General features: G+C 37.4%; 1 protein-coding gene across 1 annotated transcript; it reads right to left on the reverse strand.

The window, feature by feature from the left end:
- Positions 1-15,577: 15,577 nt before the first annotated feature.
- LOC306762283 (opioid growth factor receptor-like protein 1) lies at positions 15,578-24,104 on the reverse strand (the record flags this gene model as incomplete). Its single annotated transcript, XM_079248725.1, has 7 exons — positions 15,578-16,112; positions 18,461-18,606; positions 18,943-19,009; positions 21,314-21,392; positions 21,489-21,567; positions 21,698-21,784; positions 23,919-24,104. 7 exons carry the CDS (start codon positions 24,102-24,104, stop codon positions 15,578-15,580), a joined length of 1,179 nt encoding a protein of 392 aa, XP_079104851.1.
- Positions 24,105-25,515: the final 1,411 nt, after the last annotated feature.

Consider the following 25,515-nt stretch of genomic DNA (forward strand, 5'->3'; position numbering starts at 1 on the left):
TGCTAATCTTCCCTCGACAGAAAAACGGGACATCGGTGTTAAATTTAACTTGATGTAAATAAGCGATTGAAGTTTGAGCTGAAGGATTGGTGCTATTCCTCAGACATCCTGAGCTGGGCTGCTAGGGAATGTTTGCCATTCAGGACAGGAAACGGGGAGCGGCTGATTTCTGATTGGCTAGTTTTCCCGACCCAACGACCTCGGTCATGGCTGTCCCACTGGGACACACACATATACACTCCTCAGAGCATGTGAATCTGGAATCCAGACAGTGGTAGTCAACAGTAGGAGGCAAAGTAGATCTTTCTGATTCATTCATTCATTCATTCATTCATAGGTTAAAAAAAACAAAGTCATGTGAAAATGTTTTGATGTAAATACTGAACATCTTTAATAAAATTAACTTGTTGTGCACTGCAGTGTGTGAGTGTGTGTTGTATGTAGTTTTCTGACACATTGATGAATGCCTTGGAAGCATTAGAGGAAGAATGTGTGCTGTTTTAGATTATACCCTCAAACAATGTATCTATGCACAGCGCAGCTATAAACACTTCGACTATCAGTCTGTCAGAGGGGAACTACAGCTCTATATCTCTTATATAGCTTATGTATTTACTAGGGGTGGGACTGTAACATGTTAATTATGATTAATTAATTCCAGAAACATTAATGCATTTAAAAAAAGTTTCCTGGCACGCTGATTAAACAGGTGCACACTCTCAAGGCTGGATTATCTAATGGGCGTTATGGGCGCAGGCCCAGGGGCCCATGCCCATGAGAGTCCCCATGTAGGGCAAACACCAGCAGTTTGGACATGAAACAAAATGTACATAAACGCTACATAGTTGCACCCCAGTGTCTAGTCTATTGCTACTGGTACCACTGGCTGAGAGATGTTAGAAATGTTGTTTCACAGTGTTTCATTCAGAATTTTCACAATGTTGTGCTGGGGAAGGGGGCCCCTGGAGCACTCTGGACCCAGGGGCCTGTGCACTTTTATTCCGGCCCTGCACACACTACTTCGCCGCTAACTTAAACGCATTATGTTTACTGATGTTTCAGAAATTTCAGTGAGTTTATTTAAAGACAAAACAAGCATGAACAAGTCTAGCGTCTTTTTCTGGTGGTTTCAGGGACTCTTGATGTGTAACATTAAAAGAATGTGTAGTTTCTCTTCTCTTCTCCGTTAGGGTTATCAACACTTCCCTCCCCCCCGTTTCGTTTTGACTACAGATGTTTTTTATTTCTGTTTTACTGTTTCAAAGTTAAATTAATTTATTCAGACATTAACAAAGTTTGAGTTTATTATATTAATCTCTTACTAATCTTTGATTTAACTTTAGCTTTTTGGGGTAAAATTTATTACACCATTATGCGATTAATCGAGATTAATTGATCACAAAGCCTGTAAAAATTTGATTAAATTTTTAATCCAGTCCCACTCCTAGTCTTTACTTGTATCCGGCCACAAGATTTAAGAGAAAAATTACATATTGATAGAGAATTTCTTCCCCTCCACATCAAAATGATCCAGTTCTCGGTGTTCAGGCATCTCAGGATCCTCTCCGGACACGGCGTTCATACGAGTCAGACGTGTCACATGGGAGTCAGCCTCAGCTCAAACTGAATACTTTTTTGAGAGAATATATGTGTTGACCAGCCTGGGAATGCGTCAGTGTTCTCCCAGAGGACAACTACATTTGGCAGGAAGAGGTCTCCACTCAAACTGCGACCCCTACATCCTGGTACTGGAAAAGTCCAGACTATGTAATGTATAAATGGACAGATACTCTGAGAGGAGCTGCAAACATGTACGATTCCTTGAGAATTAGTAACATCCAGGAAGTCCAGAGAATGCACAAACATTTAGAAGTGTGTGAAAACCAACAGCATGTGGGTGAACATTTGTTTTTATTTTCTGCTCACTCGTCATATGGCTGGATCTGTCCAGTTGCAATGTTTATGCTGTTTCTATCAGTCATTAACTTTCTCTACAAGCTGCAACCTGAACACAGGATTTGCTTTTTGCAAAGTGTCCTGCATCGTCTCATCTCCACCCAAACAACACTTTAAACTATTTCCTATTGCATAATTGCTTCTTCAGCAGGTTATTTACATATGCAAGCTTTTACTTTCAGATGTTTAAAAGTTTTTATGAACAAATAATTATCAACCGATGGCAAATTTCTTTCTTACTTTTAAAAGATCATTAAGTAATGGTTGAAGGTTAAAGTTTGTGTCGTTTATTTGAAATATTTCCGTGAACTGCTTGTCTATATTCATGTCACATCTACATCTGTGGCAACTGTGGGTGTGTGTATGTGTGTGTGTGTGTGTGTGTGTGTGTGTGTGTGTGTGTGTGTGTGTGTGTGTGTGTGTGTGTGTGTGTGTGTGAGCGTGTGTGTGTGGTGGGATAAAATTTTCCAATGAGCAGATTTCTTTAGATGCGATGCAAACAACCACCACAAGATGGCGCCACACCATCACTGTAATTCCAACAAACATTGACTCACTTTTGCAACTAATATATAAGATGTAAGAATGTGTGGATAATTAATTTTTGGGGGAAATTATTAATTATTATTATTATTGTTAATAATAATAATAATAATAATAATAATAATAATAATAATAATAATAATAATAATAATAATAATAATAATTTACCAAACTTTAAAACATATTTGTAAGAAATGTATTCATGCATAATCTCAAAAGCACTTCACACAGCTGGTGTGTGTGACAGCAGGATGTTTATGGTTTTACAGTGATATGCATGATTGCAAAGGAAGCACTTTCCCGAATTACAAATGGGCCAATGACATGTTATGACACATGAAAGCAAGTTTCTGTCAATTGCACCACAGAAAGGAGAAGTGCTTTTTCTCTTGTTGACCAGTTTCTACCACAAGTGAGACAACAGAAGGAAAACCCCCGAAACCAAAGCCAAATACAGCTGCAGCCGGTCACTGGAAATGCAGGAAAATTACCATTGTCTGAAAAGCCTGCAGTCAGGAGTTGTTGCACGTCAAAACTACATCACAATTACAGGCATCACTGCTGAGATGTGACGAGCAATCAAACAGCAACTGTAAAACAATGCATGGTAAGCCATCATGCAGGTGCTGCAGATGAAACTGACAAATTAGGGACCTATATTACAGAAAACTATGCATTTCTGGAGACCAAACTGGGAGATTGTTAAGTTATTCTGCTCCACATCCTTAAAAAAATCAAATATATCAGGTTAGAATCATATAATAATGTGCTATCAGAGAAAAAATATGTATAAAATATGTGAACAGCTTTAACACATTCTGGTTTTATCTTACAAGCACATTATTGCTAGATGTAGGAAGGCCAAAAGAATAAGATCCTGTTCAAAGCCTGAACACAGAGGGTATTACTGTATGGCCTTCAGGCACACTGTTGGGAAAATGAGTGAATACTGGTGATAACCCATTTCCAGGCGTGTTTGAAATCTCATGATCTTCCCGCAAGGATGAGAGGGGGATATTTTCAGATACCAGTTTAAAGTTGCAGCAGTGTTCTGCAAACATGCTGGGAGGAAATGGAAGACGAAAGGACAGGAAGCACATGGAGACACCATCTGTTGTTGGGCAACAATGCAGAAAAAGTGCCAAACCACTCACACACAGACACACACACACACACACACGCACACACACAACATACAGCAAATAGTAAGCAGGGTAAACATAAATATCAACAGAATGCAAGAGAGAACAGATGGCAAAGCAAGGCTGAAAAATGATGAAAGGATACTGTATTCTTGAAAGCCAGAAGTACATATATAACATTATATTATATATGTCAGAACTACACCTCATGCACAGCTATGGTTCTTTTTATTCATGGTATTTCATGTTTTGTCAGCTGCATGACATTGTATGGTTCTATGCTGTCCTCGCCCCAAGTTACTTTTTTGCAAGGCTAAACTGCAAGATAATGGTGCTCCAATAAACAGACTTGTGTATCCTTGAGCTGATTGAATGGCTGAAGAATGGCGTTCAGCCATTGTCCTCTTTGACCAACCCTAAAACTGAAAACAATACAAGAAGTGTATTAACCACAAGTCTCTGTACCAAATGCTAATGATGAATGACATGCTAATTTAAAGCTAACCTCACTTAGGCTCATAACTTGCACAAAAAATACACATATTCTACACCAAAATAAACACAAAATGAACATATGCACATTTGCATACTTACGGACACATATTGTCCGAGGCAACAATCGTTTTTTTATACAAATTCACACACGAGCGACTCGTCACTGCCTTCGGCCATCTTGACTTTTTTACGTTTGGCTTCTTCAAAATAAAACAACAGCACTACAAACCACAAGGGGGCGCTGCAGACCAATGTATAAAATAAAAACTTGTAAAAAACTTAAATGCCACTTTACAAAGGGCAGAACTGGTTCTACAGTCATTTTCTACATTTTACTGCACAGGTATCAAACTCCAGTCCTCGAGGGCAAAAATCCTGCAGGTCTTTGTTGTCTCCATGCTCCAACACACCTGACCAGTGAATAAATAGGTTGACAAGAAGCTGCTGGACCTATTTCATTTGAATCAGCTGTGCTGGTGTAGGGGAGCAACATAAACCTGCAGGAAACCTGACACCTTGTACAGTCATATGAAAGCACCTTGCATGTTGATAATTCAATTAACCTAACACACGTCTTGTAGATAGGAGGAAACCAGAGTAACCAAAGACAACCTATACATGGAGAGAATGTGCAAACTCCACAAATAATGACCACTGTTCAGTCCTCCCCGAGCTGAGACTTGAACCAGCAACCTTCTTGCTGTGAGGCTGCAGTGCTAATCACTACACCACAGTGCACTTTATATGCAGTCCCAGGTTATACTTAGCCTAGACTTTCACACAGGCGAAAACAGTCTTACATTTACAGTTTCTACTATTTTCTACCTGTAGTGTTGATGGAAATTGTGTTTTGGAGGCCAAAATGACAGAAAAAATTAGATTAGTACACTCATTTCATCTTCTGCTGCTTATCCAGGTTGGGTTGTGGGGACAGCAGCCTAAGCAGAGAAGCCCAGACTTCCCTCTCCCCAGCCACATTTGCCAAATCTGCGGGGGGAATCCCAAGGCATTTGCAGGCCAGCCAAGAGATATAATCCCTCCAGCGTGTCCTGGGTTTTCGCCGGGGTCTCCTCCCTCAATGACGTGCCTGGAACACCTCACCAGGGAGGCGTCCAGGAGGCATCCTGACCAGATGCCCGAGCCACCTCAACTGGTTCCTCTCAATGTGGAGGAGCAGCGGCTCTACTCTGAGCCCCTCCCGGATGACCGAGCTCCTCACTCTATCTCTAAGGGAGAGCCCGGCCACCCTGTGGAGGAAACTCATTTCAGCTGCCTGTATACGAGATCTTGTTCTTTCAGTCACGACTCACAGCTCATGACCATAAGTGAGGGTATCGCACAATTCCTGGGCCTCCGTGAACAATTGTAGGACTCGAACTGCAGACCATCCGATCACAAATCAAGCAGCTATCCAACCTGAGCCACTGCCACCCCTTTTAAAGTGTTGTCTAGTAATGAAGCAAAGTTTGTGTCCAGTATAATAATGTGTTACTGTACATTTGTTAACAAATAGTAATGTGTTACCCAATGTACTGATTTGTTCCCCTATGGATTCATTGATAACAAACTAGTCATTCCCTGATAAGCCTGGTCTTTGTGGTCACCTGTAAGTACTGGTTAATTACATACTGGTTCCCAAATCACCCTTAAAGTGTTCTCTAGTAACGAAGGAAATTTGTGTCCAGTACTGTTAGGTGTTCCCATACATTTGTTGACAAAGTGCAGTGGATTTTGATTGTGTCTCTGGTGTACTGAGTGCAGTGCTGGTTTAGTGGGGCTTTGCAGGCCCTCAGCCGGGGTGTGGGGCTGTCATCTCTCCCAATAGCTAAACTATTGTGTCCAAAGGGAATCCCACTGCAGAGCTATTCTGTAGCCAGTACAGTCAAGCTGATGGAGGAGGAACATCCAACACTGATAAGAACATCAGATTGTACTTCTGCAAAGTCTGACAAAATCTGAAATTGGGACATGTCCAACCGTGAAGCTTTCTAGTCACTCATTCATTGAGTTACACCTCAACACCATGACTAGCCTGTGCCCAGCTGTAATGGGGTCTATTTTCATCCATGAAATCAGCTGTAATGCAGCAAAACACTATCAAGCCCTCAAATAATGAGTTTGTAGCTTGAAAAAACAAACTTTTTTCTTTAAGATAAGATAAATGATCCCGATCATGAGAAAAGGGTCCTCATAACTCGAGTTGACGCTCAAAAAAGAATAATAGCCGAGCACTGTTGCTCTGGTTAGCGTAGTTTTCAAACATGAAGGTTTTCAAGAGGAAGTTTGGTGTTATTCCACAGCTGATGCTCTTCCAAGTATAACATCCAAGCAGGCAGCTTTCAGCTGGAGTTGTCAGAAATGTTTATGGAGCGGGTCTACAGTTCTGAGGACAGAAGAGGTCCATGCTTGTCCTGGTCCGAGACTGTATGTATTTTGAACCTAGCATCAATATCCTCCACTAGCCTGCAACTCTTCATGTTTAAAATCCTGGTTTGTATTTGTATCTAAGTTATTAAACAGCTGATAATATTAAGTTTGGTTTTATACCTCAACACTTAAAAGTATTTGGCTGTTCAAATCAGGGCTGAGATTTTGTTACACAGTTATCAATGTATCTGAATGTGTTCAATTCCAGGATTAACACTCCTGGTTTCTCAGAAATTTCCTGACCTGCCAGAGAAGTTCATCTTCTCTCTTTGGAGTGTTTGTGCTTAAAGTCTTTTCCGAAGCAGAACTTCGAGAATGAAATGTCAAGTTGAAATGTCAGGAGTATTTCAATTGAGTTGCCCTCATGGCGTGATTTGGCCTCTGTAATGTCCTTAGATGTGACCACGATTTCCTTTGCATTTATCTGCAACATAAGCATACAATATGATAATATCCATAACCCCAATTTAACATATCTTTATTTACTTAAATCCTGTATATCAAGTGAGGTGCATAGGATTGTACAAGTACCTAAATTGATCAGAATGATTTCTCAAAATTCACTATGTGGCATTTAAGGGTCATCTACACCAAGACTAATGAGTATGATGACTAGAAGATGGGCACACACACTGTTGAGTAACACACTTAACATATAACATTTCAGAGCAAACGGCCCAATTAAAATCTCTGATGTCATTTTGTTGCCAGGAAGTATGAACAAGCAAAGGAACTTTGTCCAAGTAATTATTACCTATTGTGAATATTATCATTTAGGCCAAAATACCTTCAGGGTCTTCTGGTTTGTTATAAACCCACCTGATCCCTGAGGTCATCAGGGTCAAGTCTACAGTCTATTTCATGGACCATAAATGAAAGATGGACGGACATGTTTACAGCCTGGTTAAAAAATCCATTTTCAGTTCAGTAGGTCAGGTTTACCTTCATGACAACTGTGGGGGGAGTGAATTTTTTTCTAACTCGCCCGTTTAAAAGTAATTTAATCTGGAATTTCGGCATATTTAGGGGCGTGTCCTATTGATTGACAGGTACCAGATCTATGTAAGAACATAGAACAACTGCGGTTTTTAGCCGGTAAACAACGTGACTTAGCTTTTCCCCACTCACCTCCATTAACTGGTTAGCTCCTGTTATGTTTGGGTTAGCTCGGTTAGCTCTTAGCTTCAGGCACCTCGGCGGTGACTTGATGTCAATCATCCACCATGATGCTCACAGCCCCCCTCTCAACTCCACCTCTTTGCCCATATTTGTATTTTCCAGGCGAGACAACACGCATGCCCCTGCCAAGATGGCGATGGTAGGAACTGCCCACCGAGCTTCAGTTCAGCTTTTCAGAAACCTATGGGTGACGTCACGGAGGCTATGGAGGATACAGTCTATGGTCTGTTTCCTAGAGTCAAAACAAAACATGGAGAGGCAAAGGTGCTGTAATGCTTTATTTTATATAAAACACTTGAATGAACATGAATGTGCTTAAACAAATAAACCTGCCTAGGCTTGAATATCCTTGAATATCCTTCTCCACTTGAATATTGACTGAAATTGACTGAAATCAATTTCAGTCAATTGATTGACTGAAAATTGAATACATTTTCAGTCAATCAATTGTATCTAATAAAATGATCATCTGAGTTATTTCTACCACTGGATTTTGGTATGTAAAGCTAAATGTCATTAAGGGTTAAGCAATTACTTTTTAGGCTTTGATCATGTTAGTATTAATTATCAAATATTTGTTTAAAGGAGTCATCACCCAGAAATTGCACTTTTTCGAGTTAAAACGTGCGTATTAGTGTTGGGCGGAAGTGGTAACATCCCCGGAAGCCTTTCTGTTGAAGAATGGCGGGTTTTTCGTCTGGGCGCTTTATTCGCAGCAAAACTGTTCGCAACGCTGAAGTCTCGCAAACGCATTTTTTTAATTCTCTCCCCCGGATGTCGACATCTATTTGTCGGGATCTATTTGCATTAACCAGCCCTTTTCCAGCCTAAATACACCTGCTGGACCTGCTTCCGTTGCTATTAGCAACAAGCTGTGTGAAGACGTGCGAGCAAGTGTCACTACTGCTGTAAAGTTCTGCTTTCTTGTGAATGAGACATGACTTAATCTAACACAGATAAGGCTAAGGCTAATGCTAACGGCTATGCTAACGGGACGAGCCAGAAGGTTTAACATCCTGCGGCATACAAATGAGCCCCAGGTTTTATTTTCTTATATCTATCCTATGCTCTGCCACGTAAATGTTTGTAAATGACTTCTTTATTCATCATTTTTCACGCCTGCTACCACACAGTAAGTACAGTATTTATGATATATCTTTGCTGTCCCCACCATGACATGCAGTTGTAATAATCATAATTATAATTTAACAAGGTGACCATCATGTAGTCTGATGTTGGCACCTGTTGGATATCGGCAGGGAGGATATTTTATTTCCATCATCGTATTTATTCACCGAACCAGAATGCAAACTTTTTATTTCTTACATCTTCAGTCATGTTTGTAAAACGTTTAAAATCTGCAGCTGCAGCCTTTGTGGATGTGGAGGTCTGACTCCTGGTATGATGGATCTGAAAGATATGTTTTATTTTATCTACATGCAGTGAAGACACAGAGGTTAGGGGAAATTGTGTCTGTGTATAACTGTGTGAAATAAAATGAGTGTGTTTTTAATATTCTATCTTAATATTTCAGTGTGTGAAAACCTGTTTTATTTCATCAGCTTTTTATAAATGAAAGTATGCAAAGCACTTCGTGTTGCCTTTGGCATGAAAATGCTTGATAAAGTTTTATTTGATCTATTTGTATTACAATATTTGATTATTCATAAACTGCAGCTATTTACACCTGCAATCTATTTATGTGATGATCTGATATTTTTATAACTTCTATTTGCAGATTTTAGTCCAGCACATCTCATGCCATACGCAGCACCAGCGGTCTACTGATGTCTAAAAGTCGGTGTTGGAGCAGACTGACCCTACAATGCAGGCAACAACTGGAACACAGCTGTCATCAAGGACTTTCCACCCTCTCTTCAGAAATACAGGTTTGTCATTTGTTCGATTAATTTTACATACAGAAAATGATAATAAATCAAACACATATACATTCTTATTGGAAGCTAAGAGGCACTTTTATTGCTTGTTCTGATGTCAGTATCTGGTCTGTGCAGAAAAGGAACCCAGACGACAGCAGTGAAGGTAACATCTCAGCCAGTCAGATGATGATGAAGAGTGCTGTGGAGGCTTGCTCATCCGGTCCAGAACCACAAGTCTCCACATAAAACCCAGAAAACTCAGCTACTGTGTTAACAGAATCAATAACTAAGAGTGAAAATTATCATTTTTATTTTATTACATTGAAAATGAGCATTGATTTTATTTCTGTACACTAATAAAGATATTGTGTTTTAAAGAGCTTTATTTTTTTACTTCTGCTTTATATTTTACATTCAGAAGTCAGATGCATAAATGTGTATATGGTAAAGTTCTATATTTACTTTAATTCAATTGCTATTGTCCTAAGTGACTGCAACAAAGTTACTATTTGTTATATGTAATATGAAATGGCAAGAACATAAATAATCACCTTTTAGTTATTCGACATTTGATTAGCTTTATTTCTGAATTTTTGGGCATTGAAGAGAAACTTGCCTCTCAGTCCCTCCGACAGGTAAATGTACATAATCCTGCTCATAAATGTTTCCTGCATTTTGTAATGAAAAAGCATCGAAGCAGACTGGTTCCACGCCAGGATGTTGGGTCAGACAGAGGAGTTCGACCTGCTTTATCCTTCTCAGCACCAAAGGAAATGAAAAGAGAAATTTTATTTTCTAAGCACGGTAATAATATCTTGCTATTTCTGTTGGCATGTGCAACTTAACAGAAACAATTAGACCAACGTAATAGATGGTAAGTGATGCTAGAATATATATAAAACACGAGTCTACATTAGTCAGATGGAAACCTGATCAATGATAGAAGATATCTGACTTCATGTTATTATCTGTACAGTAACACAGCAGCCCACATCAGTGGTTGCATCAACCAGAGATCTGTCATGTTGACATAACATTTTTCACATTCCTGACTAAAACAGGAAATACAAATAAGCTAAGTAATTTAGAAAAACACGTGACGGTAAATAAAACCTCAATAAAAAGCGCTGTTCCGTGAAACTCCGTGTGGTTAAAATGTGTGTGTGCTTATCTGGGTGCAGACCGGCTGTAACACCGGCAGCTGAACACTGAACGTACCGACCGGTTCAGTCAACATCCGTTTCATTTTTTACGTCTGTAACCTCGGATTGTGTTAAAAAGTACATTTATTGTTTAAAAAACGGTCCAACACGGAATAAAACAGACGTATTAACATGAACGACATGCCTCGTTGTCAACATGCTATCTGAACAGGCACGGCGAGCAGACATTAAAAGTGGCGACTTTACCATTCAGAGACAGTTTGTTGTAAACGTGCTCCTTCCACCATCTTGGTATCTTCTCTCTCAGGCTCAGAGTCCGGTTCAAACATCAATGCTGAATTCAGAAAGCTGCTGCTGTCGGGTTAGCTGCTATCACTAGCCGCTAATGTTTTTAGCATCGAGGCTACTGGCCGCGCCCCCCTTCCGACTCCGGACTTCCAGCGATCAATCAGCGAGCAGCTCATTAACATTATTTTAATCCATATCCAGGTTGGTGAAAATCTCGTGTGAATTCTCGCGAGAAAATGTTTATTATGAATAAAGTGTCAGAAAAAGCACTTTAAAAAAAAAAAAAAAAAATTTGTTTAGTAAGTTTTAAACAGTTATTTAAAAACTGTTAGAGGACAGTGGGCACATGAAAAGACCAGGTTATGAGTCCTTTAAAAAAAACCCAAAAAAACTAGAAACAGATCTTTTCTGATTACAGCCCCCCTAACAATGACAAGAAATAAACAGATAACAAATCGTACATATTAAACAACTTTAATCAGCATGTCATGTTCAGTGCTACACATAATATTTCAAACATATTAGATGACAAAATTCTTCTTCACATCCCCATTTTGAAGTTAGCTGTGGCAAAATTCACATTTTAGGGCTGATGTTAAGGTGACGTGTCTGTGCTGGGAACATGAGCAAAAACAACTGTGTTCAGCAGACAGTGAATATTATATAAAACAATCACATTTATTTGAGTGAGCCAGATACAAATATTTTCAAGTATTTTCACAGCCATAACTTCACCTCTATAGCAGATTTAAATAGATTTATACCTGCTGTTGCTGTACATTATTTATTGTATCTGACAATGATGCAAACAATAACTTAAACATCAAAATGCTGTACAAAAAAGACATTATGTAAGAAGTAAGTTAGTAAAGACACCCTTACAGCATACAGATAAAGAGAAAACATACAAAAGAGGCACTTCAGAATATCAAACACACACTCACACGTGTTCAGTATAGATTAATTTCAAATAATTGAGCCTGTTATCACAAAATCCACCTGAAAGATACTTTTACAATTATATCAGATACACTTGGTTTTAAAAAGTGATAAATGAACCTTGTCAGCTAATTAAAAACAAGGCTGTAGCCTACAGGAAGAAGAGCTGACAAAGTCAGGAAGAAGCATTTAAGTCAAAAAGTCTGTCTCTACAAACATGGCTTTTTATTTCACATTTCTATCTGTTGCCACCAGACACACTCATAACTTTCAAGTCATAGCTACACTACTGATTTAAAAATTGAGCACAATCCAGGTAATGCCTAAGGTAATGGTATGACGTCACTGTAGATAAAAAAAAGAGTAGTTAGGCCTTACTTGGACTAAAAAGTATAACAAGGTTATACATTTTATGTGATCCCTGCACCTTCACCACATATATATTTTTAAAAAAATTTTTTATATATTATTTCTTTTCAGGAATATAGATCTTAAAATAAGTTTACAGAATATCTGACATTGAATGTCAGCAGCTGCATCACTACAAATTTAGCCCTATTTTTCCACCTAAATTCAAAGGTTAAAAAAATGACTAAATTGATGTGTGTGTGTGTGTGTGTGTGTGTGTGTGTGTGTGTGTGTGTGTGTGTGTGTGTGTGTGTGTGGTTTTTCACGTTCACATATCACGTCAAATTATTGCAAGGGTAGATTATTTTGTTGTTGATGTGTAGCCATTCCACAGGAAGACAAATTGTCAAAAAAGTAATACTCACACTAAAAATTACCTTTAGGATCAAATTAATCTCACGAAAAATTCACATCCAGCCGTGTTTTTGCTGAGTATGGAGAACCTTTATATGACAAAACACTTTTGACAATGACAGCTAAAAATGAGATTGGTTTTTCGCATATGATCAAAAATGGTTGATCAGAAAATGTTGCCGTGTTAGCCGGAAATCCAGAGTGGCTATTGTCCTTTGAATATACGGAAAACATTTTTGTCATTAATGCAATATATCTAGGCACCTAATTATCCTAGGTTATAAATCACTATGATATCAAACTATGAAGAAAATATTTTCAGATTTTATTGACAAGGTTTGTTATAATTTATGCTAACACTGACTAAAAAAGGTAGCTTCATTTACAAAGGCAAAGTTTACTTATAGAGGCTATCGCAAACATTGGCAGCTTTGACTGACTAAATGACTATGAATCCTGTCCACTGAAAGTTTAATATTACAGCTTATATATATACAATTACTTGAATAATTATTTGTGGTATAATTTTGGACTTCCTACTAATTCATGACTAACGTTTTAAAGATGTTTCTGCTTTAAGTGACAGTAGTTTGTTAATACTACTGCAAACACTAGCTAGCTGTTGCTAGCTAGCTACTTAATGTAGCTAAGTAGCAATGACTGGCAAACAGTGTCATTAATGGTGCATATGAACAATTTAAATTGATTTAATTAGCTAGTTTAATAAAATTACTGTAGCTAAATAGAAAAATTTAACGGGAACCATGAAATGTTTAAAGGAAAGCATAGCCAACATCATTTCAAGCATTACTTTGTTAAACACTGTTCAGAAGTATTGAGAAACTATGCATGTCTAGTCTTTAAAAATCTGTTTTATCTTAAATTGTACTATTATTTACAAAATTTACATCATGCTCTATTCAGGTCTTGTAACTCTATGCAATTATTTAAGACCATCAGCTTTTAGTTTTTTAATGGGGTAAATATGGAAGCCGAGAGTAAATCATTGTTATCCTGAAGATCTTTTCATTTGATTATAATCCTAATTTTATTCATAATTGTAATATAACAGCCTTTTTGTTCACAAGCTAATGACATGCCACATTGCTGCAGAGCTTTGCTAGATTTGCATTCACAAGATGATCAAGCTGAGGTAAAAAAAAAGAGATATTATAACCTAATTTAATTGTTAATTGTTGCAGTTGGTCAGATCTTTCACAGTAAGTTGAGGCGCACCTTCTGTCAAAAGCTTTTCTGAAGTTTAACTAAAATCTAATTTTATTTTAGGTTTTTAAGAAACTATTAAGTTGTTATGTTAATCAATCCCTTGCATGTCCAGATAATAATCTGAAAAAATATATATCTGGAGATAGCAATGAAAAAAAAAAACAAACTGACAGGCTGACTTTAGCTTCAGTAGACAATATTTTCAATGTGAAGAAATAAATTTCCCAATTATTCCCAAAATTAGTTTTTGCAATGCGACTGCAGAGGTCGCCCCCTGTTGGAGATGAGATAAACTGTAGAATTAAGGCACTGCCACAGTGGCTATACTTATTGGGCTCAGAGGCTTATATCAGTCTTATAGTAACAGTCAATACTAGAAGCAGAGTAACACAAAACCAGATAAACTACTTAAATGCTAGCTCGCTTTGCAAATAAATAGTAACACCCAATTTTCTGCCTCTGACTAAAGTATATGCATTTTAAGCTACCCTTCATATTTAGTAAAATATTAACATGTCGATTAAACCTAATTTCAAATGAGGAAAGGAATAACGTTATGTATGTGCAAACTGTTTTCCACGTAGCTTTACTGCAAAAACAAAATTAAAAGAAAACTGGATGAAGTCTTTGTGCAAATTTACCAGCGATGAATGATTAGTAATGAAAAATGTACACAAAAAAGAATTAGGGTTTAACTAAAATGTCTCTTGTACAGTTTTAAATTTCAGTTTCTTTAGCTGCTGCTCACTGCTTTTCCTTTTCAAAAATATTCTTCAAGCAACATTTTCTTCAACAAGTCGTTTTGAAATTTTTAACGGTGCATCATCACGCAGCCAATTTTTCAGTGATCTGTTGAACAACCAGAAGTGATTTACAGGTGATAAAGTAAACAAAAGCCTGTCTATTCTTAAGTATACACTGAATATTATCACTAGAAAAATGGTTTCTTTTTCTTTTTTTTGTATTCTTTTTCCTTAAGTTTTGTACAATCTTTTCAGAGTATATATAATTGTGCCTGTTGTTAACACATTACTAACCAGTTGTTAACATATTACTAACCAGTTGTTAACATATTACTAATCAGTTAAACTTTTGTTTTTGATAACTCTTTCAGGTAAGGATATCCTATACAGCCCCACTACAAAGCGAAGTCAGTCCAGTTTTCTGCTTGTCACTAAAGGGAGCTCCAGTTCGACTATTTAATGACTTTGTTTTTCTATAAACCATCATCACCAGTCAGTAGACACCTCTTCAGAATCAGTAACCACATTTACGTTTCATACAAAATGAATAAATAAGGCAATCTTTTCGATGTAAGTGTAGCCCTAGTGAAAACTAAAAACCTAAATGTGGGTTCTCACTGATTTAGATGGTTTTTGAAATTTGTCCAACTTCCAAAGCCTTTCAGCCAAAACATTATGATCCAAATAAGAGAAAATATTTCTAACGAACTGAGTTCATCATAAGCCCTTAAACTGAACTCACTCTGATCATGTGTATGTCGGTGTGTTTTACTGTCCTGATGCCGGGGTTCAGCATCCTGTGGGATCCTCCTGAAGCTTTTTGTCTTCTTGCCCTACCAAGGAAGAGCCTCGTTGTACTCGTTCCTCTCTCCTCTACCTCCCACTGACATGAGCGCTCCCTGCAATCCGGACATGTTGGAACCCAGTTCTGGGCAGACCTCGAGCCCCCCTCCAGCCAGGTCCTGGCACATAATGGCATCATGGGAAGACACAATGATCCTGCTACTGGATAATATGGTGCTCTCCTCTCCTCTCCTCTGTTGTTCTGGTGTCGGAGCAGGAGCTCTGATCCCACTACTTCCAGCACCCACAGAGGCACCTGCACGCTTTTTAGACGGTGGTCCCCAGAGGAAGGCGTGGGCAGGCCTGTAGTGTTGGCGAGCATAGCGGAGCAGGCGTCGGCGTGTGGCCGGCAGGCGGATGGTGTACACGTAATATTCCAGGATGCTGTGCTGCATATTGGGGAGGGTGCCACTGCACAGAGACTCTTCTAGAAAAAGGCGAACAAGTGGAGCCTTAAAGGCCTCATAGCCAAGCTCACCCAGCGACTTCAGGATGCGAGTGATTCGCAGGTAGTTGTGGTGAGATCTTAAAAATAAAAGCAGGAGAAAAAATATATCAGAAAATTCAGGTCACAATAAAATGACAGGTCACAATAAGAAATGCAATCAAGTGTAGAAAAATACAACAGCAGTTTCAAAAAGTTGGGATGTTGTGTCAAGAATTCATGTTTTATTCCCAACAGAACATAAAGAGCGTATCAGATGTAGAAACGGACACATTCATAATTTCACAGTAAATGTTAACTCAGTTCTGATCTGATGGCAGCAACACATGTGCACAACGAACACAGCAAGTGGAGGAACATTAATTAGGTTAATTTGCAAAAGGTTCAGTAACCTTTGACTGGATATATAGGGCCCTATAAAATCCGTTTTATTTTTTCCCAAATTCCATTTTATTTTTTCCTAAATTCTGTTTTTTCCATAATATTTTTTGGGAATCCCCCTTTTCTTTCTTTCTTTTACTTTTTACTACTATTTTACTTTCAAAAACATTGTTTCATTTAAATAACTATAATTTACACAAATTAAATAAAATTTATTGAGGTGACAGACAAGACATGTCCTCAGTACAGTACATTAAAGTGCATCAAAAACAAGCACTAAGTTTTGGAGTTGTATGGTTTGAGAAACTGTTGAGCAGTTGCATGGAGACAACATCCACCAGGAAGTATTGGTTTTTAACTCCTGTGATAAAAGGAGATGAAAACATTAATGTACACGTGTAATACTAAATGTGTTTTATTTATTGATGTTAATTATTAATAACAATAAGTATAATATCAATTGTATGGCTGTTCAGATGATTTTTATTTGATTATAATTTTATTATAATTTATTTCGAACATGTAATTTAAATAATTATCAGTTAAAAGAAAAAAAAAGAAAAAATAAGGAAACGAAATAGGCAACATTTTACTTCTATTACAATTTGATTTACATTAATGCTTTGATTTACATGTTCAGAAAGTAATGCCTTTTATTCTTATTATATGTGCATGTCAGCCAGATTCCCACATGGGATGACTTTTTTTTTTTTTTATTCTGATGCATAATCTATTAATCTTTATCATTTTATAGAAAACCTATCTTCAGTTATCTTATTATATTATTATTGCATTGTGCTTTTCCTTGTTCCTCACATGGCTTTTGGACACGATGTCACTGCGTGTATTTTTACTTTTCAAGTCAACGGAGTGTTGACAGAATCTGCAAAACATCAGTCCACCTGACACATAAGTTGTTGGGGAACTGCTCGGCTCTGTACCGAGGGATTATTGTTGAGTTCCGCAGTTTTTCCCTGACGAAGCCAGAGTAGCGTGCAGCCGCTTCGCCATTCTTACTCCTTCCTTCTCCACACGACAACAGTTTTGCAGTCAAATTAAGTCAAATCCCATGATGTTTCGCGTTAAAAAATATATTCCGTTTTAATCGGCCAATTCCGCGATCGCGGAAAGTATAGGGCCCTAGATATAAAGGAGCATTTCAGAGAGGCAGAGTCTCTCAGATGTATAGATGGACAAAAATTCACCAGTCTGAGATGGATATATCCAAAATATATGAGTTTCAACCTCTGATATGTTGTTTATTCCTAGTAGATTCTAAACAACATCTGATAAGCTGATTTTTTTCCTAGTAGATCATAAAAAAGTATCTGATATGCTGTTTGGGATCTGCTGGGAATATAACATGGGTTGGTGAAATTTACAAATCATTGTATTCTATTTATCTTTAAATTTTACACAACCTTATGTGGCAATGGGGCTGTACATCTACAAAGGAAGAACTCAACCTGCTCTCTGCCTCCCATCCAAGTCAAGACAATGGAATAAATATGGTATAAACAGTGGCGCTACAAAGCAATGAATGTTTTAGATAATTGCGTTTAAAGAGAAACAAGGCAGCCATTCATTCTGACATCATCTTTTTTTAACTGCTGTTGGGATCAGAAAAACTCAAAGTTCACAATTTTAGTTGGACATTAAAAGCAGGAATGATGCTGCAATGAACAGCTGTTTTATACCGGGGAATTTGGTGTTTTATGTGACAATGAAATAAGAATAACTAGAAGCAAATTCAAAGGTTATAGAGAGGTTTCTGTCTTAAAGAGGCCGTAAAACAAGTTTCTAAATATGTCATTCAGGTGATTTTTAGTACAAATAAGCCTAATGGCCTTTCTCAGTCCATGAAACCACCAGAAGAGGACATGCCGTTACCCTTTAACCATCTGTTTCTCGACTTAAACTATGCTTTTTCACATTTAACAGCTTACATAGGAACAATTAAGTCACACAATTGCCTCTTGAAAAGGTTCAGAAAGCAGCAATTGGCAGTTTGTTTGCACGGTGTGTTTATGTGTGTGTGTGGGCTTACTCGTTAAGGTGCTGGAAGCGCTCCTTCCAGTTGGAAGCACGAGCCACATTACCGCTTTTATCCAGCAGTTTGATGCCATAAAAATCCAACATGATGGAATAGGCGGCCAGGAATCTCTTCTTTGCCTCTCGAGTGCTTTGGAATTCCTACGAAGAGTTAAAACCTCAGATTAGAGATGAAACCAAAAAGGTACTGTATGGTAAAACCCTTCATAAGAACATGGAAACACACTGGTTTTCACCCAGAACAGGTGTTAGTCTGGTAAAATGCACATTTCTGCACATGGTAAGATGTAATAATTCAACTATGGTAAACACTTGAACTATGAGGAACTGGAAACGATAACTGGTGTTTTCCCCACTGTGTCTGAAACATTAAAGATTAATCATTAAAATATACTTTAAATAAAAGAACAAAAACTTTCAACATTAAAATTTCCCTTCAGGGATTAATAATGTTTTTCTATTTAATTCATTTCTTACTTTGATCTCCTCCTGAGTCAGTTCGTGTGCGTAGAAGTTGAGCCCTTGTTCTCTTAATGGGAACAGCCTGGCACACCCAAAGAAAGAAGACACAGGAAATGAAAAGAAAATAGATTTGTAGGTCAGATTTAAACTTTTGCCGTAGCAGCTCTGAGTGCAAAGTACAGAAACATGACATGACCGTTGTCCATTACTGAGGCTGCTTAAACTACAGCAAAACAGCCTGCAGCAGGCCCGAGTTAGCTGTGATGTCCACATGCAAAAATACCCCAAAGCACTGCAAGGGGTCATACGAATGCACAGTTCAGCCACTTAAATAACCCCACAGTTTTATTTATCGCTTTAACTTTAACAGCCTTTGCTGTTTGGTTTTATAGCCTTATACACTAATTTTCTGCATCTCGGCCTGAATTTCTGACTTGCTTATTTTACAGCAAGTGAAATGTAGAAGATTAAAGCGACACGAAAGCAGCCAGCCTTCCAGGTGATGTTAATTTGGGCACATTTTCTCACAAACGCATCAACTGCTTTGACTCATTGTGCATAAGGGGAAGATATGTTGTGTTGAATGGCTGAAAATATTGTCAAAACTGAGGCGTTCAGCTGGATTTTTAAAACCCAGGTGTTGTATCAAAATCTGTTCTCCTGCAAACACCAAACCCCCTCGTTTCTGCCTGGTTTCAAATCCCAGCAGGAGGTTTGATAAGGTATTATTTTAACTCTTAAAACTTCAGGCTCCTTTCTTTTACTATTTCTCTTCCACAATCATAGTTGTTGCTGCTGACATAACCATCAAGTTATCGGGGGGGAGAGTAGTAGCCTAGTGATTATAGAGGGCAGCTCAGAGAACCCAGCTTCAAGTCCCCAGCAGGTCAACAGAAGTGAACCACTGTGGACCTTTAAAGGTAGAGTATGTAAGATTTTCAATATTTTCAAAATAAATTCACTAACAAAATAACTACAATCATAATTAGATAGTTTTTTTAAACATGTAGGTTCCAGTCTGTCCATATTTGATCCGTTATTAAATTACAAGTTTAATTAATGACAAATGACAAAAAGCACTTTTTTTTTACTGGTAGGCAAACATTTAAGAAGGGTCTTTGTCATTAATTAAACTTGTAATTTAATAACACATAAAATATGGACAGACTGGAACCTACATGTTTAAAAAAACTATCTAATTATGATTGTAGTTATTTTTTTTTAGTTAATTTTTTTTTTTTTAAATATTGAAAATCTTACATACTCCACCTTTAAGCAAGTCCCTTAAACCCTCTCAACTGATCCCTGCAACGTGGCAGTCCGCCGCTCCAGTGTCAAATGGAGAGCTGAACTTCCAGTTGGGATTCATAAAGTAAAAAATACTGTTTAGGTATTTGATTTGAAGAAAGTTTTAAAAAAGTGGCTTCATGTATATTTAAGTTTAGTCTTTGATTGTAAGGAGCAGACATGCATTTAGCCATGTCTGGCAGGGGGGTTAGCCTTTGGCCATCCTCTAAAACATCACAGAGTGGGAGCCAGTAAAGACTGCATCCTCTCCCTGTGAGAGGGGTGTGAAGTGGGTGTGAACCAGCACCACTCATACACATTTACAGGTTCAGACAAAGAAACAGCCCATTCTCAGCAGAGATCATAAGAGTCACTTGTGAAATGACTGAAATTAAGGATCAAGGTAAAAAGATCCAATGAAAGGTGTCAGAGGTTCCAACAACACTGTTTTCAAAGTGGTTTAAAATTCAGCTTATGTTCATATATATATATATATATATATATATATATATATATATATATATATATATATATATATATATATATATATATATATATATATATTATGTACATACATATATATTATGTACAATACATATGTATTCAGCTTATGTTCATATATATATATATATATATATATATATATATATGTATATATGTATATTATATATATATATATATGTATATATGTATATTATATATATATATATATGTATATATGTATATTATATATATATGTATATATGTATATTATATATATATATATATGTATATATGTATATTATATATATATGTATATATGTATATTATATATATATATATATATATATATATGTATATATATATATATGTATATATATATATATATATATATATATATATATATATATATATATATATATATATATACATACATATATGTATATATACATCCTTCCAGCACTTTAATAATCTGTGGAAACGCAGTTAAATATATTTTCTTCCAAAGCCACCAGACTGGCTCTGTAGACATTTTTTTTTTTATTGACTAGAAAGGAAAAAACTTTTGAGGTAGCTTTTGAGGTACCGTGACTCCACCTGGAAAGAGATCCCCACTCACCACTGGATGTAGGTGTGATTGTGCTCAAGTTTGTCGTAGTCGCCTCTCCACTTGGACAGAATCTCCTCGATGTAGATACCTGGGAAGTCAAACACAATTAGCTGCCATACAGCTATTTATTGACTCCTCGTCTGGTTTTCTCCATCAAACACAACCTTTAGCCGGTGGATCTTACCGTCAGGTACCATCGGGATCTTGTTCATGTAGAAGCGGAGGTTACGGTACTCGTTTGGCTGCCTGGATTTCCTGTAATTCTGTGCAAGCAAAGAACAAAAAGATCACACAGATCTATGTTAGTGTGTGTGTTTGTGTGTGTGAGACAGAGAGAGAGGTAGTCTATGTGTGTCTAAGTGTTTGGATGCTCTGGTTAGTGTGTGGATCTACCGGGTAGCTGTGACGGTATTTGTAGAGATCCCTGGCAGCATAGAAACTCCTCTTCATCTTTGGAGCAGACTCTGGTGAGTCAGTCAGCTGAGAGAGGAAGTTAAAAAAAAAAAAAAAAGGAAAATATGAAGGACATAAAACAGTAAGGACATCCTGTGTCTGAACAGATGCAGTGAAGCACTCATATGCCATTCATCGGATTTAAAAAGCACTGACTTTAACTTTCGAGGTCGAGTGCTGTCATCATCCAGTTCTCTCTGGCAAAGGAGGACAAATCACATCGTCCCTGCTATGCAAGCCCAACAAAGGGATGCAGGAATCCTGATCTAATTATAGGTGCCAATGCTTGAGGCTTAACGTTACACGTATTACTATTCATCTGATATTCCCTGTATTATGTTTCTGTCATGTTGTTTGCTTGTGATTCAACCTGCAGCTTCGACTTTACCCCAACAAATGTCATATAAAAATGTGTGTCTCAATCAGGAGAGGTGTGCTTTGAATTTTGGCCGCAGAGAAGTTTTACTGTTTTTTGTCCCATTATAATGCACAGGGTTTGCAGAAATGAGTGGAAAAACCAGCCCTATTTGAAGGCTTATAGCACATACTTTCATAAAGATACTTCATTTAAAGTTTAAACTAATCATGAAAGATTACATTGTTACTGTCTGAAAGGGGATTTTCATATCTTTTATGGTTTTGATCAAATCGTAGTTTAAGTGTCATAAAAAATCCTCTCCACTTCGACATGTGACATCTCACACTTTAAATTTAATTTCTCAAACAAACTGCTCTCCGACGCAGTTTTTTTTTCCAAGGATTTAACCATTTTCCATCCAGTGTAACTATGATTATAAAGTTTTCTGTGAGATCGCGTCAGAGTGGAGGTACCATCTACTCCTGGCTCCATTCATTATCATAACATTTTAGTCAGATTATTTTCCCAAAACTTGTTGTCATAAAACCTACCTTGAAAAAAAAAAGAACATCTGTGTATTCAGATACTTTGCTGCTGCTTACGGTACCAGAATTTCTTTGATGCGACTTTTCTTTGTGAAGAGCGACTGTTTGTTCCAGGAGTGCAGCAAGCAAAAAAATGATCTAAAAGCATAAAGTTGGAATCTGTTTCTACAGACAGAAAATGTCTCTGTTGTCGTAGCAACACCAACAATTGTACCCAGTTATGTGCATAACATTAGATACAAACAGTAGAAACAGTAACATATACAACATTTAGTAACATATATTCAGGGGAACAATTGTATAATATAATATAATATAATATAACACTCCATGTGTTTTATGTTGTTTATATCTCAATAGGCAGCAGCTGCACTGACACCCAACTAAATTTCTACATAACGTTTCTTAGATATGATCCTAACATTCGCTGGTCGGAAAGACTTGTTTTGGGTCAAGAATATCATATACTAGTTATAAGGTATACAAATATACAACTCTTAGATTAAAAGAAAAAAAGTCATAATTGTTTGCTGTATTTTAACCCAGTCTGATATTCCACTTATTATTTCATTTATGTAGTCTTGTACTCTACCCAAACATAATAATAATACTAATACTACTACTACTACTACTACTACTACTAATAATAATAATAATAATAATGATAATAATCATAATAATAATAAAAATAATAATAATGATAAGGATGATGATGATAATAATTTAAAAAAAAAAAAAAAACATGTTATAGTCTAGTCATGTTATAGTCTATTAATATTGGGTAAAATTGTCATGTAATATTAATAATTCCACCCATTTGGATTATTCAGAGCACATGCATAAGATAAATCTGACAGGTGCTTAGCATTAGTTTTTGAATAGTAAGATTATATGGACAGTATGTTGGCATATACATTATGTTTGTAACATCATGTGTGTTGAGACTGCAGAGGTTTTTATCCCTTAAACGTCCATACATGTGAACTAAAAAAAAGAACAACTTTACATCATTGCAGCTGAAATATTGAGTGTTTTCCTCCTGTCTGTTAGGTGAAAGAATAACTTTGCTCTTTCCTGAGGTTTTCTAAAATATCCTCATTAAAATGAAGTTTGTTCAGCTCTCCAGAGACGGCGGGATGTATCGGGGACACCGGGTTGCCCTCGCGGTGTCCTACCACTGCTGACGGCACGTTACCCCCACCATAACCCGGCTGTGCCTCCGCCTATCATGTCACATGCAAAGCAACGCTAAATGTACCTGCGGGGAGGTGTCTCCGGTGTGACCCGCGGCCCACTCGCTCTCCGCCGGGCTGACGGAGTCGGAGATGCCGCTGTCATCCTCAGCTCCCGCTTCGTCGCTCTCCGAGTCCGATCCCCACGTCGAGTCGCATTCCTCAACGGTGCTCGGCTCCTTGAGACGCCAGCTGCCTACCAGATTTCCCATTTAATAAAACATGCAACACTGGCCCTCTTTTACAGCCTGTTAAAACACAATGCTACATAATTATTCCCACTGCTTCGTTTTTTATTATTTTGCAGCAATGTGGCTTCAGTCGGACTTCAGTGCGGAGCTTTTAAATGGCAGAAAGGGGGAATTTCCACATCAGCGAGTATGATGCGTATTTCAGTATGAGGGGTGATTAGTGCCACCGAGCGGCAGGAGGGGGGTCTTAAAGCGACAGTCACCTGCAAATTCCAACAGAAATAACTGAACACTTGTTATTTACTAAATATATTTGAGCAACTTTACATTTATCGTATATGATCAATTGTATAATATAATATAATATAATATAATATAATATAATATAATATAATATAATATCACACCCGTGTTAAAGTCTCTTCACTGGCTTCTTGTTGAATATTGTATTTGTCTTAAGATCCTGGTACTTACTTTCTGAGCCCTACATGGACAGGGCCCTAGTTACATTGAGGACTTAGTTAAGCCCTACAGTTCAAATCGAAGTCTAAGGTCTAAGGTCGACCTGTTGATGGTCCCACGAACCCGTTTTAAAACCCGGGGAGATCGTTCTTTTAAAGCTCTCGCTCCCCATCTCTGAAATGAGCTTCCCCAGGATCTGCGCCCTCTGGATTCAGTAGATGCTTTTAAAAACCTCTTAAAAACATATTTGTTCAGGCGAGCATAGCTCCAAAAAGACTCGGTGACACTGCCATGTATTTATACTGTTTGTTTTTTTCCCCCACACATTGAAATTTTGTATGTTTTATTGTTGTGAAGCACTTTGTGACCTTGTGTCTATGATAATGTAAAATATAATATAATATAATATAATATAATATAATATAATATAATATAATATAATATAATATAATATAATATAATATAATATAATATAATCATCATTTTCATAGCTTAATGAGAGTTGCCACCCTTCCCATAAAATACGGAATCATTCTTTGATTGACAGACAAATGTTGGGTCCCGGATTGAACCAGTATGGAACACACTTTGTTCTGTATTTTCATCCCTTTCCAACAGTCTACACATGTTGGTCTCACACATCAACACTCTAAAAATAATTAACAAAATCAAACAACAGCCGGCAAAAATTTCTTTACTGAGGGAATCCGTGCAGGTCCTACCCTCTTTGTCTGTGTGTTGAGGAGTCACGGCAGACATTACTTATCTGTGCTCCTCAGAACATGGGCGCCTTTTAAAATATCTACTGTACCTGATGCTCTACCTATTCAAACTCAAATCAGTGTGTCTGACCAATCAGACACACTGGAGGTGGGGCTTAGTGCGGAGCATCGTCTTTGTTCTACTGTATGGCAGAGGCAGATCTGAGAGGATCACTATAAAATAAATATTGGGCTTTGTGAACAATGCT

The sequence above is a fragment of the Telmatherina bonti genome (assembly GCF_933228915.1).
Source record: "Telmatherina bonti genome assembly, chromosome: 11".
NCBI lineage: Eukaryota > Metazoa > Chordata > Actinopteri > Atheriniformes > Telmatherinidae > Telmatherina > Telmatherina bonti.